Source organism: Monodelphis domestica, chromosome 1 (assembly GCF_027887165.1).
Source record: "Monodelphis domestica isolate mMonDom1 chromosome 1, mMonDom1.pri, whole genome shotgun sequence".
Lineage (NCBI taxonomy): Eukaryota > Metazoa > Chordata > Mammalia > Didelphimorphia > Didelphidae > Monodelphis > Monodelphis domestica.
In genome coordinates this window covers 426,770,325-426,787,337 of record NC_077227.1, presented here as the reverse complement: position 1 = coordinate 426,787,337, position 17,013 = coordinate 426,770,325, and the positions used below count along the sequence as shown (strand labels likewise).

The window sequence follows — 17,013 nt, the reverse complement described above, 5'->3', positions numbered from 1 at the left end:
CCCTTGTCTTTTCCTCTAAAAACTACTCTTATTAACATCCCTATTTCTGCCCTGGGCACAGCCCTCCTTCTTGTCACTCTGGTTTGTAATCTTGGAATTATTAAACTCTCATTCTTTCTTAGGTTTAGTCATTTTATTAGCTTTGGTTGATTCTATCGTTACAGCTTCCCTTTTCTTACATACCTACCACCTTGTTTCAAGGCCATATCAACTTTCTCCTGTATTATTGCAATAGTATCCTCATCTCCTTGCATCATGTCTTTCCCATTTTAATCCATCCTTCTCTATACAGCTGCCAGAATGATATTCTTAAAACATAAGTCACTGTCCAGCTCAAAAACTTTCAGGGGCTCCCTTCTTTTATGCTGAAATAGAAATGTCTCTGTCCAACATTTTAAACTCTTCACAGTCTGGCTTTGGTCTACTTTTGCAGCCCTATTACCAATTTTTCCACTCCAACACATTCTGTGTTCTAGCCAAATTGACTGACTTGGTTTTGCTAGTATGTTACAATTTGTCTCCTGTTTTTATATGCCTTTGCACAGGCTATACCCCCTCCCCCCAATACATAGACTACATTTTTTCCTCACCTCCAATTCTTAGAATGCCTTTCTCCCTTTAAAGCTCAGATCAGATGCAACCTTCTATCTCAAACTTTTTAAAATTCTCAAGCAACTAGTATACTACTCCCATAAGTTTTTTAAAACCGCTTAAGTACTTTGCATTGATTTATGTATGTTTTATTTTCCCTTATAAAGATATAAACTCCTTAGGAGCAGAGACTGATATTTTTACTTTTGTATCCTTAGTACTACCTAGAACAGTGCCTATTATATATCGATTCCTAGTAAATTTTTGTTGACTCATTAATTAATATTTGAATTCCATTGTAGGCCACTTAGGAGTCTTAATTGTTAAGTGATAGAAATTTGCTTCCACCCTGTTAAAAGATGTGGTAATTGTAATGTTATTTGGTAGTGGGAATAGTAGTAGAAGTTGTAGTAACAACCCTTAAGTCATTTAGTGGTAATGTTTATTTTTTTTCTGAACTGAGGTTTTTAGGAGCTCAATGCTGCCATCATTTTGCCTTTATTCCATTTATTATGATGTATGGAAATGTTTAGGCTCTCCTTAGTGAGAAGATCGTGTAATTAGAATCCTAGCTCTGTTCCTTATTATCTGCATGACCCTGTTATGACTCACTTCTTTGGGTCTTAATTTCCTCTTTTGTAAAATGTGGAAATTAGATTGGATAGCTCAAAAGATTTTTCACTTATAAATGCTATGAATTGCTTTTGTAATTTATATATTTTAATTATTGGTTTTAAAATTTTGTTTGTTAACAGGAATACATGATAGGGTTATTTTGTTTTTCTTTTCTAGTTCTATGACCTTTGTGAACTCTTCAGAACTGGAGGTCAAGTTCCTGATACAAACTACATATTTATGGTATGTAAATACTGGTCACAAGTGGTTAGCTAAATCTTAGTATAAATTGATATATTAGTCATTTTTTAAGATTAACTGTCTTGTGAGAGTAGGCAGTGAGGTGGTGTGGTGGATAGAGCACCAGGACTGGAATCAGGAGTTCAAATCTGGCATTAGATACATACTAGCTGTATGACCATGGGCAAGTCACTTAACCTGGTTTGCCTCAGTTTCCTCATCTGTAAAGTGAGCTGGAAAAGGAAATGGCATACCACTCTAATATCTTTGCTAAGTAAACCCCAAATAGGGTCTTGGAGAGTTGGATGTGACTCAAATGACTGAACAATGAAACCACATGAGAGGTACTATGCAGGTTATAGAGGAATAAGCTTGTTCTCTTTGGTCCTAGAGACAGCTATGCTAAATGGTCAAAAATTATAGGGAAACATATTTTGCTTCCAAGTAAGGAAAAAAATCTTAATTAGAGCTTTCCAAAATTGCTGGAATTTTTCAAGCAGTTGGCTAGATGTGACTATTTTGTGAAAGTTGGAGAAGGAATTCCTTCTCTTTCTGCTGGCTTTGAGGTACCTTTGATTTCAGGATTTTTAGAGTACCTATTTTGATTTTTCAATAGTATAAGATATATAGAAATAGTTTACAGAAATAATTTTTGTTTCAGTATTATTTCCTTTACAGTGGCAATTATTTTCTCTTTGTGATTCTGAAAATATTTTGGATGCCAAGTTAATAGGAGGGTGCACTTACATTTTCAGAGACCTAGAATTTTCCATTTGGATAAGACTTATAGATCATCTAATCTCCTTATATATGGATGAAGAACTAAGACTGTTAGGATCTTTTGTACTCCTGTAATTTTTCTTCCTGATTGTCAGATTGCCAATTAAAATGAACTTTTACCTTGATATAATTTAACCATGACAGACTTCTTATCTTGCGAATTTTTATAATATTTCCCATTAATTGTTATTTTGTGTGTGTGTGTGTGTATATATATATATATATATATGTATATATATATATTCAGTAATTTCAGTAATTTAATATTAGTCTAAGCAAAATTTATAGGGGATGTTAAATAGGGCAAAAGTACCAAAAATAAGATATTTAAAAGTTGAACTCTGAAAAATCAGGTCTTGAAATTATTCTGAATATGTGTGTGTGTGTGTATATGTGTGTGTGTGTGTGTGTGTGTGTGTGTGTATTTGTCTTCCCTTATTAAAAAGAAAATTTGTTGTTCTCTTTTGTTTTTATATCTTCATTTCTGAATATGCCTCCCCCTCCTCACTTTGTACCTACTGTACCATCCCTTATAACAAAAAAGAAAATAATTGAGAAAAACCAACCAACCAATCAATTGAGTCCTGATATTATCTGTGCAATGTTTTGTATCTATATTTCCCTTCCCCTCTAGTAAAGGGAGGGAAGTACTTCAAGAAGCCTCAGGATCATTTTTGTTGACAATGTCTACCAATGGATTTGCAACTCCTCCATGTCTTAAGAGACAATTTGATGAGTTTCTTTAGTCAAAAATAATGCTTACTTGATAGGTAAGTATCAAATACCGAACCTTTCCCATCTTAACTATGCTTATATTGAAACTTGGAAGATAGACCTGCTGTTTTGTCATCTGGCTCAGCTTGGAAGCCTTTCCAGAACATCTGTTTTGCTAACAGCTTTTAGAAACTCTGGACACCTTAGCATAGTGAAGTTTATTGAAGAAAATCTTAGTAGATGATATTGTTATCCTGATTACCATATTGCTTATACTTGTGTGCTTTTAATTTTCAGGGTGATTTTGTAGACAGAGGTTACTACAGTTTGGAGACCTTCACTTACCTTCTTGCACTAAAGGCTAAATGGCCTGATCGCATTACACTCTTACGAGGAAATCATGAGAGTAGACAGATAACACAGGTTTATGGATTTTATGGTAAGTCTTTTCTTCCATTTTTTTTTTGTTTTATATTTTTCTCTTCAAGGGAGCACTTTTTAACTTCTTTTCACCCTACTTTTTTAAAAAAAAAACACTTTTGTCAGCTTCAAAGTGTATTGTGGTATTTGTCAATAAATATTAATTTATGAAATGTTCCAAAGTTGGGGCAGAATTATTTACTTCCAATGCATAGCTCAGTGATAAAAACAGAATTCTGTATATTTTTTTTCTGAAAGTGAAAATTTTCTTCATGCACTTTAAGGAAAAAAAGTTGAGCTGTTGAGAATCCAAGGAAATGAGTTCTGGAAGCTGGGGTCAGAAAAGTTGAGCATAAAGTCCTAGATTTCAGAAGAATTATGTCTTTCAATGACACCTTCCTTTTAAAAGTAAACCATTTTGTATTTTAAGCAGTAATAAAATCGACTGAACCTTACTTGGCAACTATTTTAACTTTGAAAGAAAACCTTTAATCTCTAAGATAGTATGTTGAAGTACAAATAGTATTGGATTCAATATCAGAGGACCTGGGTTGGAAACTTCTGTTTCTTTGGGAAATTCAGTTTCCCTTTCTGGGCCTCATAGTCTTCCTCTCTAAAATTGGAGTGAGTTTGTCTTAGATAACCTTTAAATGCCCTTTCCAGCCATAATTCTTATGAGCACCTTCTTTCTGTACCTCCATCATTTAAAAATCTTTATGTGTTTATTTTCCATTTATGTAATTGCAGATTGTGTATAATCTTTATTTTTACTTAGCATTTACTTCACTTGTCCTTTTATATTTCTTTATAGTTGAGTCAATGCAACAAGAATTTAGTAAGTACTTTTCTGTAGGGAGCACTATGCTGGTTTTCCTTGCTGGAAATACAAAGCTTAGATGATTCTTAGGTATTTCTTCCTGAGTTTTAAAGAAGTGTGACATACTTTTCTGTAGGGAGCACTATGCTGGTTTTCCTTGCTGGAAATACAAAGCTTAGATGATTCTTAGGTATTTCTTCCTGAGTTTTAAAGAAGTGTGACATATATTGAGAGTGATGATTCATAAGTGAGAGTATACTATTATGCTTTAGGGTATGTGTATGTGCATGTATGTGCTTGTACATGCATTGGGGAACTTCTTTTAAAATGTCCCATATTCCTGATTAGGCTGATGGTACCACTGTTTGTTAGCCATTTCTCCACTGTAGAACATTTAAAGAGATTTTTAACTTTTTATAGCTTCAAATAATGCCTTTTTGAAGGAGATCATAGTGCCTTATTTGTTGTGCTTTTTCATTTTTATTTCAGGAGAAAGGTGTAAGAGTTAGCACATTTATCATCTTGTTAAATGCAGCCCCCAACTCAACCATCAGCAGTTGAAGCTGTTTTAACCACACAAATAGTTCTATCTGTTCTGATGTAAAACAGTGAATCTTTGAAAGATAAGGTCTGATAACTATCAATATTGCAAGATGTCACTGTGTTTAATGTCTCAGTCTAATATTGAGTTATTAATATTTTAAATTTTGAAATATTTAACTTTTTAAATGTTTTTATTGATTTCTTCATAATCATCCATCTTTGCTTTCCCCCTCCCCCTCCGATAGAGCCATCTCATATAACAAATAATTTTTTAAAGAAAAAACAAATCCACACAACTTATTAATACATTGAAAAATGTCTGAAAACACGTGCAAGGTAGTGGAATTCCCACCTCCACAAAAGGGTGGTTTGGGATATCTTCTCATATCTCTTCATTAGAATTCTACCAGATCCATAATTTTGTTACATCCTTTTATATTCATTTGCATGGTCCATTTTTGTTTTGTTCATTTCTGATTTTTTAGTGTGTAGTTCTTTTATTTACATTGTTATAGTCTTTGTATATATTGTTTTCTTGGCTTCACTCTATCAGTTCTTCCAGGCCTTTACATGTTTCTCTGTTCATCACATAATTACTTATTTTCTTGCTTGTTTTTTTTTTTAAACTCTTACCTTCCATCTTAGAATCAATGCTGTGTATTGGTTCCAAGGCAAAAGATTGGTAAAGGCTAGACTTTGATGATTAAGTGACTTGCTTAGGGGTCACACAGCTAGGAAGTATCTGAGGACAGATTTGAACCCAGGAACTCTGCTCTCTAGGCCTGACTCTCAATCTACTGAGCCACATAGCTGCCTCCAAAACACATAATTTCTTAAAGCCAAGTTATATTCCATTATCTTAACATACCACAATTTATTTAGCCATTCCTCAATCAAAGGGCATTTACTATGTTCTAATTCTTTGCTATTACAAAAAATGCTGCTATAGATATTTTGGAGTATATGAGAACTTTCTTCTTATCATTGGCTTCTTTGATGGTTATATCCCAGTAATGAAGTCTCTGATATGAAGGTTTATGACGTTTTAATTCCTTTATTTGCATAATTCCAAATTTCTTTCCAAAATGGTTTGTCCTTTCACAGTGCCTCTACCAAAAAATATATGAATGTGATCTCATTCCACAATATGTCCAATGTTGAATATTGCCATTTTTAATCAACTTTGCCAGTTTGTAGATTATGAGGTGAAACTTGAGTTGTTTTTGATTTCCATTTCTCTTACTACTAGTGATTTGGAGCATTTTTTATGTGGGTGTGAATATTGTACTATTCTTCTTTTGAGAATTGTTTTGTTCATATCTATTAGGGAGTGGCTATTAGTTTATACATATTTATTGTTTCTGTAGCTTGAATATATCAAACCAATTTGATAAAAAAAATTTTTTTTCCCTAATTCAATTACTTCAGCATCATGTTATCAGTTAACTTTTATTTCTTGTAATTTCCTTTATCTCTTGTTTGGTTAAGAATATATCTTATGCAAAACTGTGAGAAATAAAAGATCTGCTTCTCTTCTAATTTTTATATATATGATCTTTAGTAATAAGTTGATATATTCATTTAGAATGTATTGTGGAACATATGTAAAGTGTTGGTCTATGCTTAATTTCTGCCAGATTACTTTTCAGCTTTCCCAGCAATTTTTACCAAATAAGGAATTTTTTCCTGCCTAATTTATATTTTATTCTTTATCAAACACTGAGTTATTGAATTCTGTTGTTTCTAATTCTCCCTTGACTAGACTATTTCATTGATCTATCTTATTTTTAAACTAATAGCAGATTAAAAAAAGCAACTCTTACCCTCTGTCTTTAGAATCAGTAGTATGTATTGGTTCCAAGGTAGAAGAGTGAAAATGACTAAGCAGTGGGGGTAGGAAGGGTTTGAGCTCATATTTGAACTCAGGACTGCCCTTTTCTTAGGCCTGGTTCTCAATCCACTGGGCTACTTAGCTGTCCCCAATACCAAATGATTTTGATGACTGCTGCTTTATGATATAGTTTGAGGACTGGACTTAACCATTCTTCCTTCATCTCTACTTCTTTTCATCATTTTTCTTGATATTTTAGATCTTTTGTTTTTCCAAATGAATTTTGTTATTTTTATTAAATTCTGAAAAGTGTCTCCTTGGTGATTTGATTGGTATAGCATTAAAAGTATAAATTAATTTTCATAGTACTGTCATTTTTATTATATTGGTCTAGCCATAAACCCTGAATATTCTTCCAGCTTCTTTATTTCACTAAGGAGCACTTTGTAATTGAATCTATACAAGTCTTGTGTGTGCTTTGCTAGGGCAATCCCCAGATATTTTACACATTTAAGATCACGGTATCTTAATGGAATGGACCTTAGGGATTATCTAGTCTAACCTCCTTGTTTTATAGATGAAGAACCTGATATAAGGTCATACAGAGAGTAAGTGGCAGATTTAATATTTGACTTTTCCCTTCTGATTTCAAATATAGTGCATTGTCCATTACACCATGCCTTCTCAGAGCTGAGGTAAAATAAAATGACAACGGAAATCTTAGTTGCCAGTTCCAGTAGCTTCTCTGTAGTACTTTTTGGGAATTTAGCTGTACATAGATTGAGAGGTGGTAGTAAGAGATTTCTGTTTCTCTTTCTTGTTTGAGATTAATTAAAATTTGGTGAGAGAATGTTTCCTTACTTCCAAATTTTTTAGTTATTACTCCAGTTCCTCTACATATCCTAGACTAAAATTTAAAAGTTTTAATTAAATTTCATGGGATTGTTTTGAGTAAACTAAAACCATCAAGTGGTAGAGCTGAAAGTTTAGTTGGAAGTTTAGTTTAGTTTAGTTGGAAGGAATCTTAAAACATGGAATATTGGAGTGAGGCATGTTACTGATTTTTTTTACTTTTCAGTTCTAGAATTTAATCTTTGATTTATGGAAAGATCCTGATACTTATTTCTTTTGCAGATGAGTGCCAAACCAAATATGGGAATGCTAATGCTTGGAGATATTGTACCAAAGTCTTTGATATGCTCACAGTAGCAGCAGTAAGTTTATAAAAACACTTTTATATTTTCTAAGTCCCACAAATAGTAATTCACAATACTTATTATTTCTTTTTTTTTTTTATGAACAATATAGTTTAAAGAGACTTTGAAAGTCATATCAGTTTATAGAGAGAGGGGACCTTGAGGTTAACTAATCATAGTAGCATGTGTTTTTATTGGAAGAGATTCTTTTTCAGATAAGGAAACAAACAGAGTCAAATTGATTTCCTATCCCATTGTCAGGTGGCTTGCATTAGAGATTAGATTTGAACCCAGGTTATCTTTCTTATGGCAAATATAACATTTTATCCACAATGTCATCTTGTCGCCACGCTGCAAATTTAGTTCCCTCATTTTAGAAATGTTAATATTGAGGATCAAAGTGGTTTATTGACTTACCTATGGTCACAGATAGCATAGCAAGTAGCAAAGCACATTTGAACCCAAAGCCCTCTTCCCTCAAATCTAGCATTTTTTTTTTCATACTGCCTCTTTAATCTAAACATCCCTGTCTGGTCTATTATTTCTTTCCTCTGATCACACAGCATTTCAGATTTGGAAGAGATTTTAGAGATTTGTACTTAAGACTCTTTTCTACAACATAGTAGATAAATGGTCATCTCATCTTTGTTGGAAGACCTTTATTGAAGGGCAGTCAGTTCCACTTTTAGAAAGTTATAGATGTTAGGAAATTTTCCCTTCAAGCTTAAATTTACCTTTCTTTAGTTTCTTCCCTTTATTCTTAGTTGTGCCCTTGGGAGCCAAGTAGAGGAAATTTTATTCTTTTAAATGTTAATTCTTTTGAAGGCAATTATAATGCTCTCAGTCACTCCCAGATCTTTTCCCCCTTTATGTTAAACATTTGTAGTTCCCTCATATAATCCTCCTGTGGTATGATGTCAAGGCCTTTCCCTTCTGGTTGTACTCCTCTGTATTCTACAACTTATCAATATATCCTTCCTAAAATATATCATCCAGAACTGAATCCAGTATTCCAAATGATATCTGATCAGAGCTGAGTACCAGCTGTTGACTTGTTACTTGTCTTCACTTTGTTGGCTACCATTGTAAACTGTTCCCTCATTTGAATTTGCGGTCCATTAAAATCCTAGTTATCTTTTCAGATAAATTCTTGTTTAGCCACTTCACCTCCATTTTATACTTTGAAACATTGATTCTTTTTTTTTTTAACCCAAATGTGAGACTTTACATAATTCCTATTAAGTTTCATCATTTTAGATTTAGATTATGATTTCTTTACAGATTAGAACATAGTATCATATCTGAAATGATATTCTTCTTCTTAACATGTAGAATATTAGCAATCTTCCTGAGCTTTATGTCAGTTGCACATTTGATAAGTAATCCACATCAATTTATTCAAGTTATTGGTCAAAATATTAAATGTTATATAGTACTAAACAGATTCCGGTTTTATTGCAGTATATACCCTCTTCTAAGTTGTCATTGACCCACTAATTACTCTTTGGCAACTAGTTCTGAAGTCACATAATTGCTATTGTCTAGCCCACATCTCTTTGTTATTTCCATAAGAATAACATGAATGGCTTTTTCAAATACTTAAAAAAAAATTTACATCAGCTATATCTTCTGTATTTCTCAATATTTGAGTTCAGTGCTCCTGTCAGTAAAGGATAGTTGGCATGACCCATTTTTGATAAAATTATACTTGTTTCTTGTGATTTCTATTTATTTTTCTAGATACTTACTGGGAAATGTCTTTTATTAATCTAGATTGGCACCTGATAATTACCTGCCTTGGGTCACAGAGTGGGGTTTCCAGAGGTCCAGAGATCATTCTTTTTGGCAGAGAACATAGAACCAGAATTGGGCAGCTCTGCATTTTCTCTGTCTCTGTCTCTGTCTCTGTCTCTGTCTCTGTCTCTGTCTCTGTCTCTGTCTGTCTGTCTGTCTCTGTCTGTCTGTCTGTGTCTGTGTCTGTGTCTGTGTCTGTGTCTGTCTCTGTCTCTGTCTCTGTCTCTGTCTCTCTCTGTGTCTCTTTCATTTTCATGATCCTACCCACCCTGAGTTGGAGGTTTGGTCCTTTTCTTAATCCATCTCTTTTTTCAATTACATCTTCAAGCATGAACAGCCTCTTTTGTTATCCTTAGCTGTTTCTTTTCCACCCTTAGTCCTTTCTGAGATTTAGCCCTCTTGAGACTCTTCTTAGAAAATATGTCTCATGGGTAACTGTCTCTTAAATATCCAGATTTGGTGGAACCATGGCATTTCTTTTTCACAATCCTTCCTTTCCATCATTCGAATTGCTTCTCCTTGGTGTTGTCTTCAGAATTTTGTTCTTATGGTTTTTTTGTATTTTTTTTTTGTTTTGTACTAACTTTCCTTAATATAATTTTAGGCCTTGGGAACCTCTTTGTTTATTGAACCTACATCTGACATCTGTGTGCTTATTCTTACTAAGTGATCATCTTTATAATGGTGAATTCACAACCTTATCAGACAACTTTAAAAAAAAAATACTGCTTTAGCATGCCCTTGATATTTTGTTGATGTCTCTTTCTTACTTTTACCTCTTGTTTCTGGTTCTGCTCTCCGGACCTAAGCAGGTTAAATCTGCTATTTCTACCAAATGAGAATTCTTCACATAGTTGAAGAAACAAAACAAAAGTCATGTCCCTTTAGGTCTTTTTGAATTCATGTTAAAACATCTCCATTTCCTTTAATCAATCTTGGTTGGTATGATTTTTTAAAAAACCCATACCTTTTGTCTTAGAATTGATACTAAGTATCAGTTCTAAGATAGAAAAGCAGTTAGTGACTTGCTTAGGGTCACACAGCTAAGTATCTGAGGTCTGATTTGGACCTAGGATCTCCCATCTCCAGATCTGGTTCTCTGTCCACTGAACCACATACCTGGTCCTTTTGGTATGGTTTGGAGCCTCTTTTTGACCACAGTTACAAGGTCGTCAACTTGATTACAACTTGATTGGGATATTATACAAGTATAGCTTTTATAATTATAATCTTGAATCTTACTTAAGAACATTTCACACTAAACATTTTTCATATTTTTCTCCAGTTAATAGATGAGCAGATTTTATGCGTACATGGTGGTCTCTCTCCAGACATCAAAACACTGGATCAAATCCGAACCATTGAACGGAATCAGGAAATTCCTCACAAAGGAGCATTTTGTGACTTGGTGTGGTCAGATCCTGAAGATGTGGATACTTGGGCAATTAGTCCACGGGGAGCAGGTTGGCTTTTCGGAGCAAAGGTCACAAACGAGGTAAAAATCATTTTGGATTAATATAGCATAAATTGAATTGAGAATGTTAGAGCTAGAAAGAACCTTTGAGCATGGAAAGTTAGAGCTAAAAGGGACTTTGAGATCATAGTTCCATCCCTCTGTTGATTATCTCCTCTGTTTGTAGTCCTTGGAATGTTGTCTCCCCTGTTAAGATTGTGAGCTCCTCCAAAGCAGGGACAGCCTTTCCTTTCTTTGAATCCTGGTGTTTAGCACAGTGCCTGGCACATCATATTAGGAGCTTAATAAATGTTTATTGACTGATGACTGACTTTTAGAACTGGAGGGGAATGTGGCATATAGAGTATTTAAGGGGAAAGAGTTCCTAGAGATTATTTACTCCCAACTCCCTCATTACATGAGGAAACAAGGAAAGTGACTTGCAGGGTCACACAACTAATGATGGCAGATTTGAGGTCAGAAACATGAATTTCTGTTTTCACTATCTCTAAATATAGTGTTCTTTAGATTGGCCAGATCCCAATTGGTTAAGCACAGAAATAATGACTTTCTGTTGGTAACTGTGGGCAGTAAACCTTTTATTTTGCTGAAGGGAGTGGCAGTTTTATTGTAAGGAAAGCAATTTCTAAGCCATAATTGGTTTTTTAAAAATCAGTTATAATTATTTATTACAAAAAGCCAGTGAAAGAGTAGAAAAGGGCAGAATCTAGTCAATGAGTTATTTCATCTTTAGGAAGTTTTCTCACCTATTCAAATGGAATACCAGTTCCAATGTGGCTCTGAGGATCCAATTAGCTAATTTATCTAACATGCTATATAAAGTATATATTGCTATTACAGTAAAACTGAGAAGTAAGTAGTAGTGCAGGTATTCTTTTCATATAACCAATTAGGAAATTGAGGCTCAAGGACCTTTCATTGCATTTCTCCATGATCACACATTCAGGAAGCATTTATTAAGTGCCTACTGTGTTCAAGACACTGAGCTAATTAAGCATTAGGAGGGTATAAGTAAAAAAAAAATGAAGTGATCTGTATTCACATATATCATTTTAATGAAGTGGTTTAAAACTTATGTTAATTTGCTCATATATTAAATGGAGGTGATGACGTCACCTCCATTTAATATATGAACAAATTTTGTCCCAGAGAGGGGAAGTGACTTGTCAAAAGACAGCTTCCAAGTAAGATATATGGCAACTGCTGAAGTTGTAAATGAGAAGACTTCTGATGTTTAATTTCCTATCGGAAAGCTAGGATTTGCTAATTTAAATGACTAAAGGTCTTATTCTTTATGTACTTTGCATTTTTATTCTCTAAATGTTTTTTCTTTCAAACATTGCAGTTTGTTCATATCAACAACTTAAAACTCATCTGCAGAGCACATCAACTGGTGCATGAAGGGTATAAATTTATGTTTGATGAAAAGCTGGTGACAGTATGGTCAGCTCCCAATTATTGCTACCGTTGTGGAAATATCGCCTCAATCATGGTCTTCAAAGATGTAAATACAAGAGAACCAAAGTTATTTCGGGCAGTTCCAGATTCAGAACGTGTAATTCCTCCTAGAACAACTACGCCGTATTTCCTTTGAGGCCTTCGCCCATCCTGCTGATCCTTTTTCCTACCTACCCCCCCAAAATTCCTTGTATTTTACCCCCCTACAATATACTTTTTATTGAGCACTTTGCTGCTGAAATGCTGCCTCTTGCCTCCCCTCCCCCCTTTTTTATTTTAAATTATCTAAATTTATTGTGTATTATGGTGTCTATAGCAATGTTTCTCTATTGATTTCCTCCCCATCCCATCCCCACCTTGGACTTATTTGCAAAGACTTTGAGAAATGTCTTAACATCCACACTGCTGCATGTAGTTCTTGCTTATTACTGGTTTGGGGGGAAACAGGACATTTTTCCTTTTTAAAAAAAAGCAAATTGGAAAGAACAGACCACACCGAAATATTCCCCTCCTCTTGTATTGTTCAGCTTTTTTTTTTTAAGTTTGGTAAGTTTTAAGAAATTTCAGCAGCAAAGTTAATATTCAGTGGGCACGATGGACGACTGTAAATGCCTTTGCGTTGTGTACACTTGTCCCAGCTGTAAACATTGTCCTTTGTTGGATGATATTTTAAGTGACTATAAAATAAATTGGTCGAAAGGGCTGCCCTCTTTGTTGTTCTTTTAAATTCCAGGCAAAATGCAAAACCTACTCCAGCTTATGACTTTGTATGTTAAAATAATTGTATCAATCTTTTTCAAATTTCCTTGTATTTTTTAATAAAAGAATCTTAAATGAAACCCAGCTAGGTTAAATATTAGAAATTTCAACAACAACCTCCATTGTTAGCTTAAAGGTATACCTTGTTTTCCTAAGTAAGAATATCTTAACTCTTTGGTTATCAGGTTTAGAACTTGAATTGAAATTCAATGGTATTTATTTTTTAAAAATCACTAAACTGTGCCTAAAGAACATAACTGCCATATGAATATTTTGGTTCTATCTTCTGTAGGTCGTATTGAAACATTTAATACTTGTAATGCTGATGTATTAATTTGATACCAGTTAGTGGATTGAGATTAACTCAGTTTACAATCCATCCACGAATACCATTAAGTAAAATCATGGTTTCTCTTGCTGTAACACTTGCCTTTCATCTTGTGAAAGAATTTTGATTTGGTTGCAACTGGAAAAGTGATAAGGGTCAACGCTTCTTGTATATATGAAATGTAAATTCCTAAAACATTGAAGCTTAAGAGGAAGATAAGTTGGAGCTTTCCATAAAGTTCTGTTATATCATGTTTGAGGCTTTGTGTGAGCAGTCTGTACACCTACAGTGGTGTGATGATCACTTCTTTATATGCAACTGTATGCTAAAGAAGGACAAGTGTTCCAGCAGCCCATTTCAGAGCTGTGGGTGTGAGTCATGTTGGCTTTGAACATTTTGTGAACTCTCTTGGTATTCCTTGACTGTGGTTCATTTTTGTCATTCCAGGAATCTTGTAAAGCCAGCCAATTTTAATAAAGCACTTTAGTATCTGTTCAGGTAGTTTTGAAAATCAACTTTTCCCCTCTAGGTAAATAAATAACCTCCAGGTCACCCTGAAATGCAATAAAAAAATCACTGTAGCTAAAGTTCTCCTTGGCACATTATTTTTCATGCATACTTTTGGTTCGGTTTTGTGTTTGGGGAAATGAAGAGCACAATTCCCTTTGGATTTCAATTTTCTTCAATAATTGGAGATTCTCTTTCCTTCCTCCTCCACTTTACCCCTTCCTTAACAATTTCCTCTGTGTAGCTTTTGATTATGTAGCTATTATCAGAAAAAGAAGTGGCTTGGACACTTTTCTGCACACACTTGAACTATTGTCAGGTCAGTAGCTTTGTATTACTGACTTGACCCCAGTTGAATTCAGGGGGAAAAAAAGGTATTTTTGTCTTATGGGACTATCCGTAGTTGTGTATTTTACTAATTGTGGAACACTGGAAATTGATGATCTTTTGATATATGATGCAAATAACTCCTGTTTGTTTTGAACACCTCCTTATTACAGTATTTTTTCCGTTAAATTGTATTGAATTGTTCAGCCTCTACTGCTTTTGAGTTGTACCAATAAAACTAGTTATATCTAGTACCCTACCCTACCCTCTGAAACTTCTTATCCTATATTAATGTCATTGTTTGAATTCCCCCTCCAATGTGACTTTCTTTTATGGGACTGCACTTGTATGTCACTGGGAAGGTATACGCTAATGATAAGCCTGCATCCATTGCTCAATTGTGACATGGCTAATTTCTTGTCAACAAAAGTGTAATAACTTTTTGATGCAAAGAAAAAGGAACGTTTAGATTTACACAGTTGCAAAGAAGAGTGAATGTATTAGACTTTTGTAAACTTAAGAAGGAATATTTGACTCCATCTCATGAAAAAGGGCTATGTACTATATAGAACAATAAATATCATTTGATGTGGGAGCTAATGACATAATATGTTTGTAGGCAGGAGGATATGTTACTCCCTGTGTAGGTTATATGTGAAATCATTTGTGTTGAATTAATGGGGGTGACTATTATTTTTTACTTTTTACAACATACTTGGTTTCTAATAAAATATCCTAGGCCGTAGTGAGCACTGTCTGATTCTAATTGTCATCGTCTACCTTTTGCTGACACCCTAACTACTATGTACTTTAACTTTTTTTTTTTTGCTTGATATTTTTCACAGGAAAATCCTATTACTGTAAGTGGATAATACTGGGTGCAGTGGTAAGGGCCCTGGGTCCACAATTCAGGTAGTATATAGCCTACATCATCTCCTTCTGTACCTGCATGTCTAGAAGTGATGGAAGACATCAGCCTCCTTTTTGTTTTACACTGGCATCTACCCCAGGCATTTGAGGTAGATTGTAATGTTTTTGAAATAGTTTTGACTGCTTTACAAGTTGTATTTGGGTAGTGCTGACTATCCTGTGATTTCTTCCTTTTTTGAGGCTGTGCCAATTTTCTTGTCCTCTTTTTAAAGCAGATGCTTATATTGTGAAAAGATTTGGGACTATGCTTTTTTTTTTTCCAATTTTATTTATAACAGAAACAGGATTTATTTACTGAAGTCATCATTGGTCGGATTGCTGTATGACAGCTTCTGGAAAATGGTGCACTTTGAATCAGAGACTGATTGCAAGACTCCTTGTTCTTTGTGTGATTGTTTTAAAATGTTGACATTTGTAAAAACACCTTCAGCTCTTCAGATGAAAGGTGCTATTATTATGCCCTTTGTAAATGAAAAATAAAAAGCTTACAGGAAGTTTGTCAAGTAAGTATTTTATCCTCTGTATGGTTTTTGGTAGGTGTGTATGAAGAAAATGCTTCTCCTTACAGTTGAAAAACAAAATCTGTTTTTAATTCTCACAATTTTAGAATCCTCGAATTATAGATTTTAGAGGCATTAGGCCGTCTAATCCAATCCTTTCATTTATCAAATAAAAAAATATTCTGTGGAATGAAATGATTTGTCATGGCTAGGAAGTGTAATTTATTTAATAGAAAGGAATTTGAATCCAGAACCCCTAAATCAGTTGAACTCCCTTCATAGTGTATGGTGAACAGAATTAAACCTCCTACACTTTATTTGGATGATCCAGTTCTTAGAACACAGTACTTGTTTGCTCCTGTTAGATGGGGCACTGAACTTTGTTTGCCTTAGACCTTCAGACTAGCTTGGGGTTATTACAAAGTGCTTTGTGTAACATTCTTTTTCTACCTCTAAGCCCTGTCACATGGTTAATAATAGTCATATTTGTGAACATGTTTTATAAAGAACATTTACCATGTGAGGTATGCAGTACAAGTTCATTGGACAGAAGGATGGAATCAGAGTGCCCTTTCTTATTCCAAGTTCTTTACCTTTCCTTTGCCTCATCACACCATTTCTGTAGTTTTTCCTGTTTCACCGATGAGGAAACTTGTAGCTTAGAAAGAAGAGGCCACTTGTTTAAAAAAATGTAAGAACTGGAAGTTAAATTCAAATCTTAATGAATCCACTCTTTGCTACCTCTGCTATGCTGTCTTATTTGTTCTAAATCTCTTATATGTAAAAGTACAGTTTGGGGTTTTACAGCGAATGCCAAAAGACAGTTGAATCTGATATTTTTCACAGGAAAAAGCATCTATTCAAGGCAACTGCTGGATGTTTTAAGGTCATAGGACCATAGGATTTAGAGCTGAAATACACTTTAGGGATATCTGGTGCAACCCCTTCATTTGAATTTACCAGAAACCACCACAGGAAATTGTCTAAGTTTACAATGGCAGCAAGTTGCATAGCTCTGATTTATTAGATGATTTCTTTCTTTTATATTGGGCAAATAAGGTTAAGTGACCTGCTGTGGCCAGTAAGTGCCCCAGAACAGATTTGAACTTGGGAAGATGGGTCTTCCTGCTACTAAGCCCAGCATTCTTATGACACTGCCACCTCATAGCTATGATTTGAGCCCAAGTTC

General features: G+C 34.3%; 1 protein-coding gene across 1 annotated transcript in view; it reads left to right on the top strand.

The window, feature by feature from the left end:
• The window catches only part of PPP6C (protein phosphatase 6 catalytic subunit), a 40,021-nt gene extending 24,882 nt beyond the window's left edge, over positions 1 to 15,139 (top strand). The window contains exons 3-7 of the mRNA XM_001365549.5: positions 1,384 to 1,449; positions 3,238 to 3,379; positions 7,686 to 7,765; positions 10,827 to 11,036; positions 12,361 to 15,139. Of these exons, the coding sequence (XP_001365586.1) occupies positions 1,384 to 1,449; positions 3,238 to 3,379; positions 7,686 to 7,765; positions 10,827 to 11,036; positions 12,361 to 12,609 (747 nt within the window). The 3' untranslated portion in view covers positions 12,610 to 15,139. The remainder of the gene's footprint in view (positions 1 to 1,383; positions 1,450 to 3,237; positions 3,380 to 7,685; positions 7,766 to 10,826; positions 11,037 to 12,360) is intronic.
• The last annotated feature ends 1,874 nt before the right edge of the window (positions 15,140 to 17,013 follow it).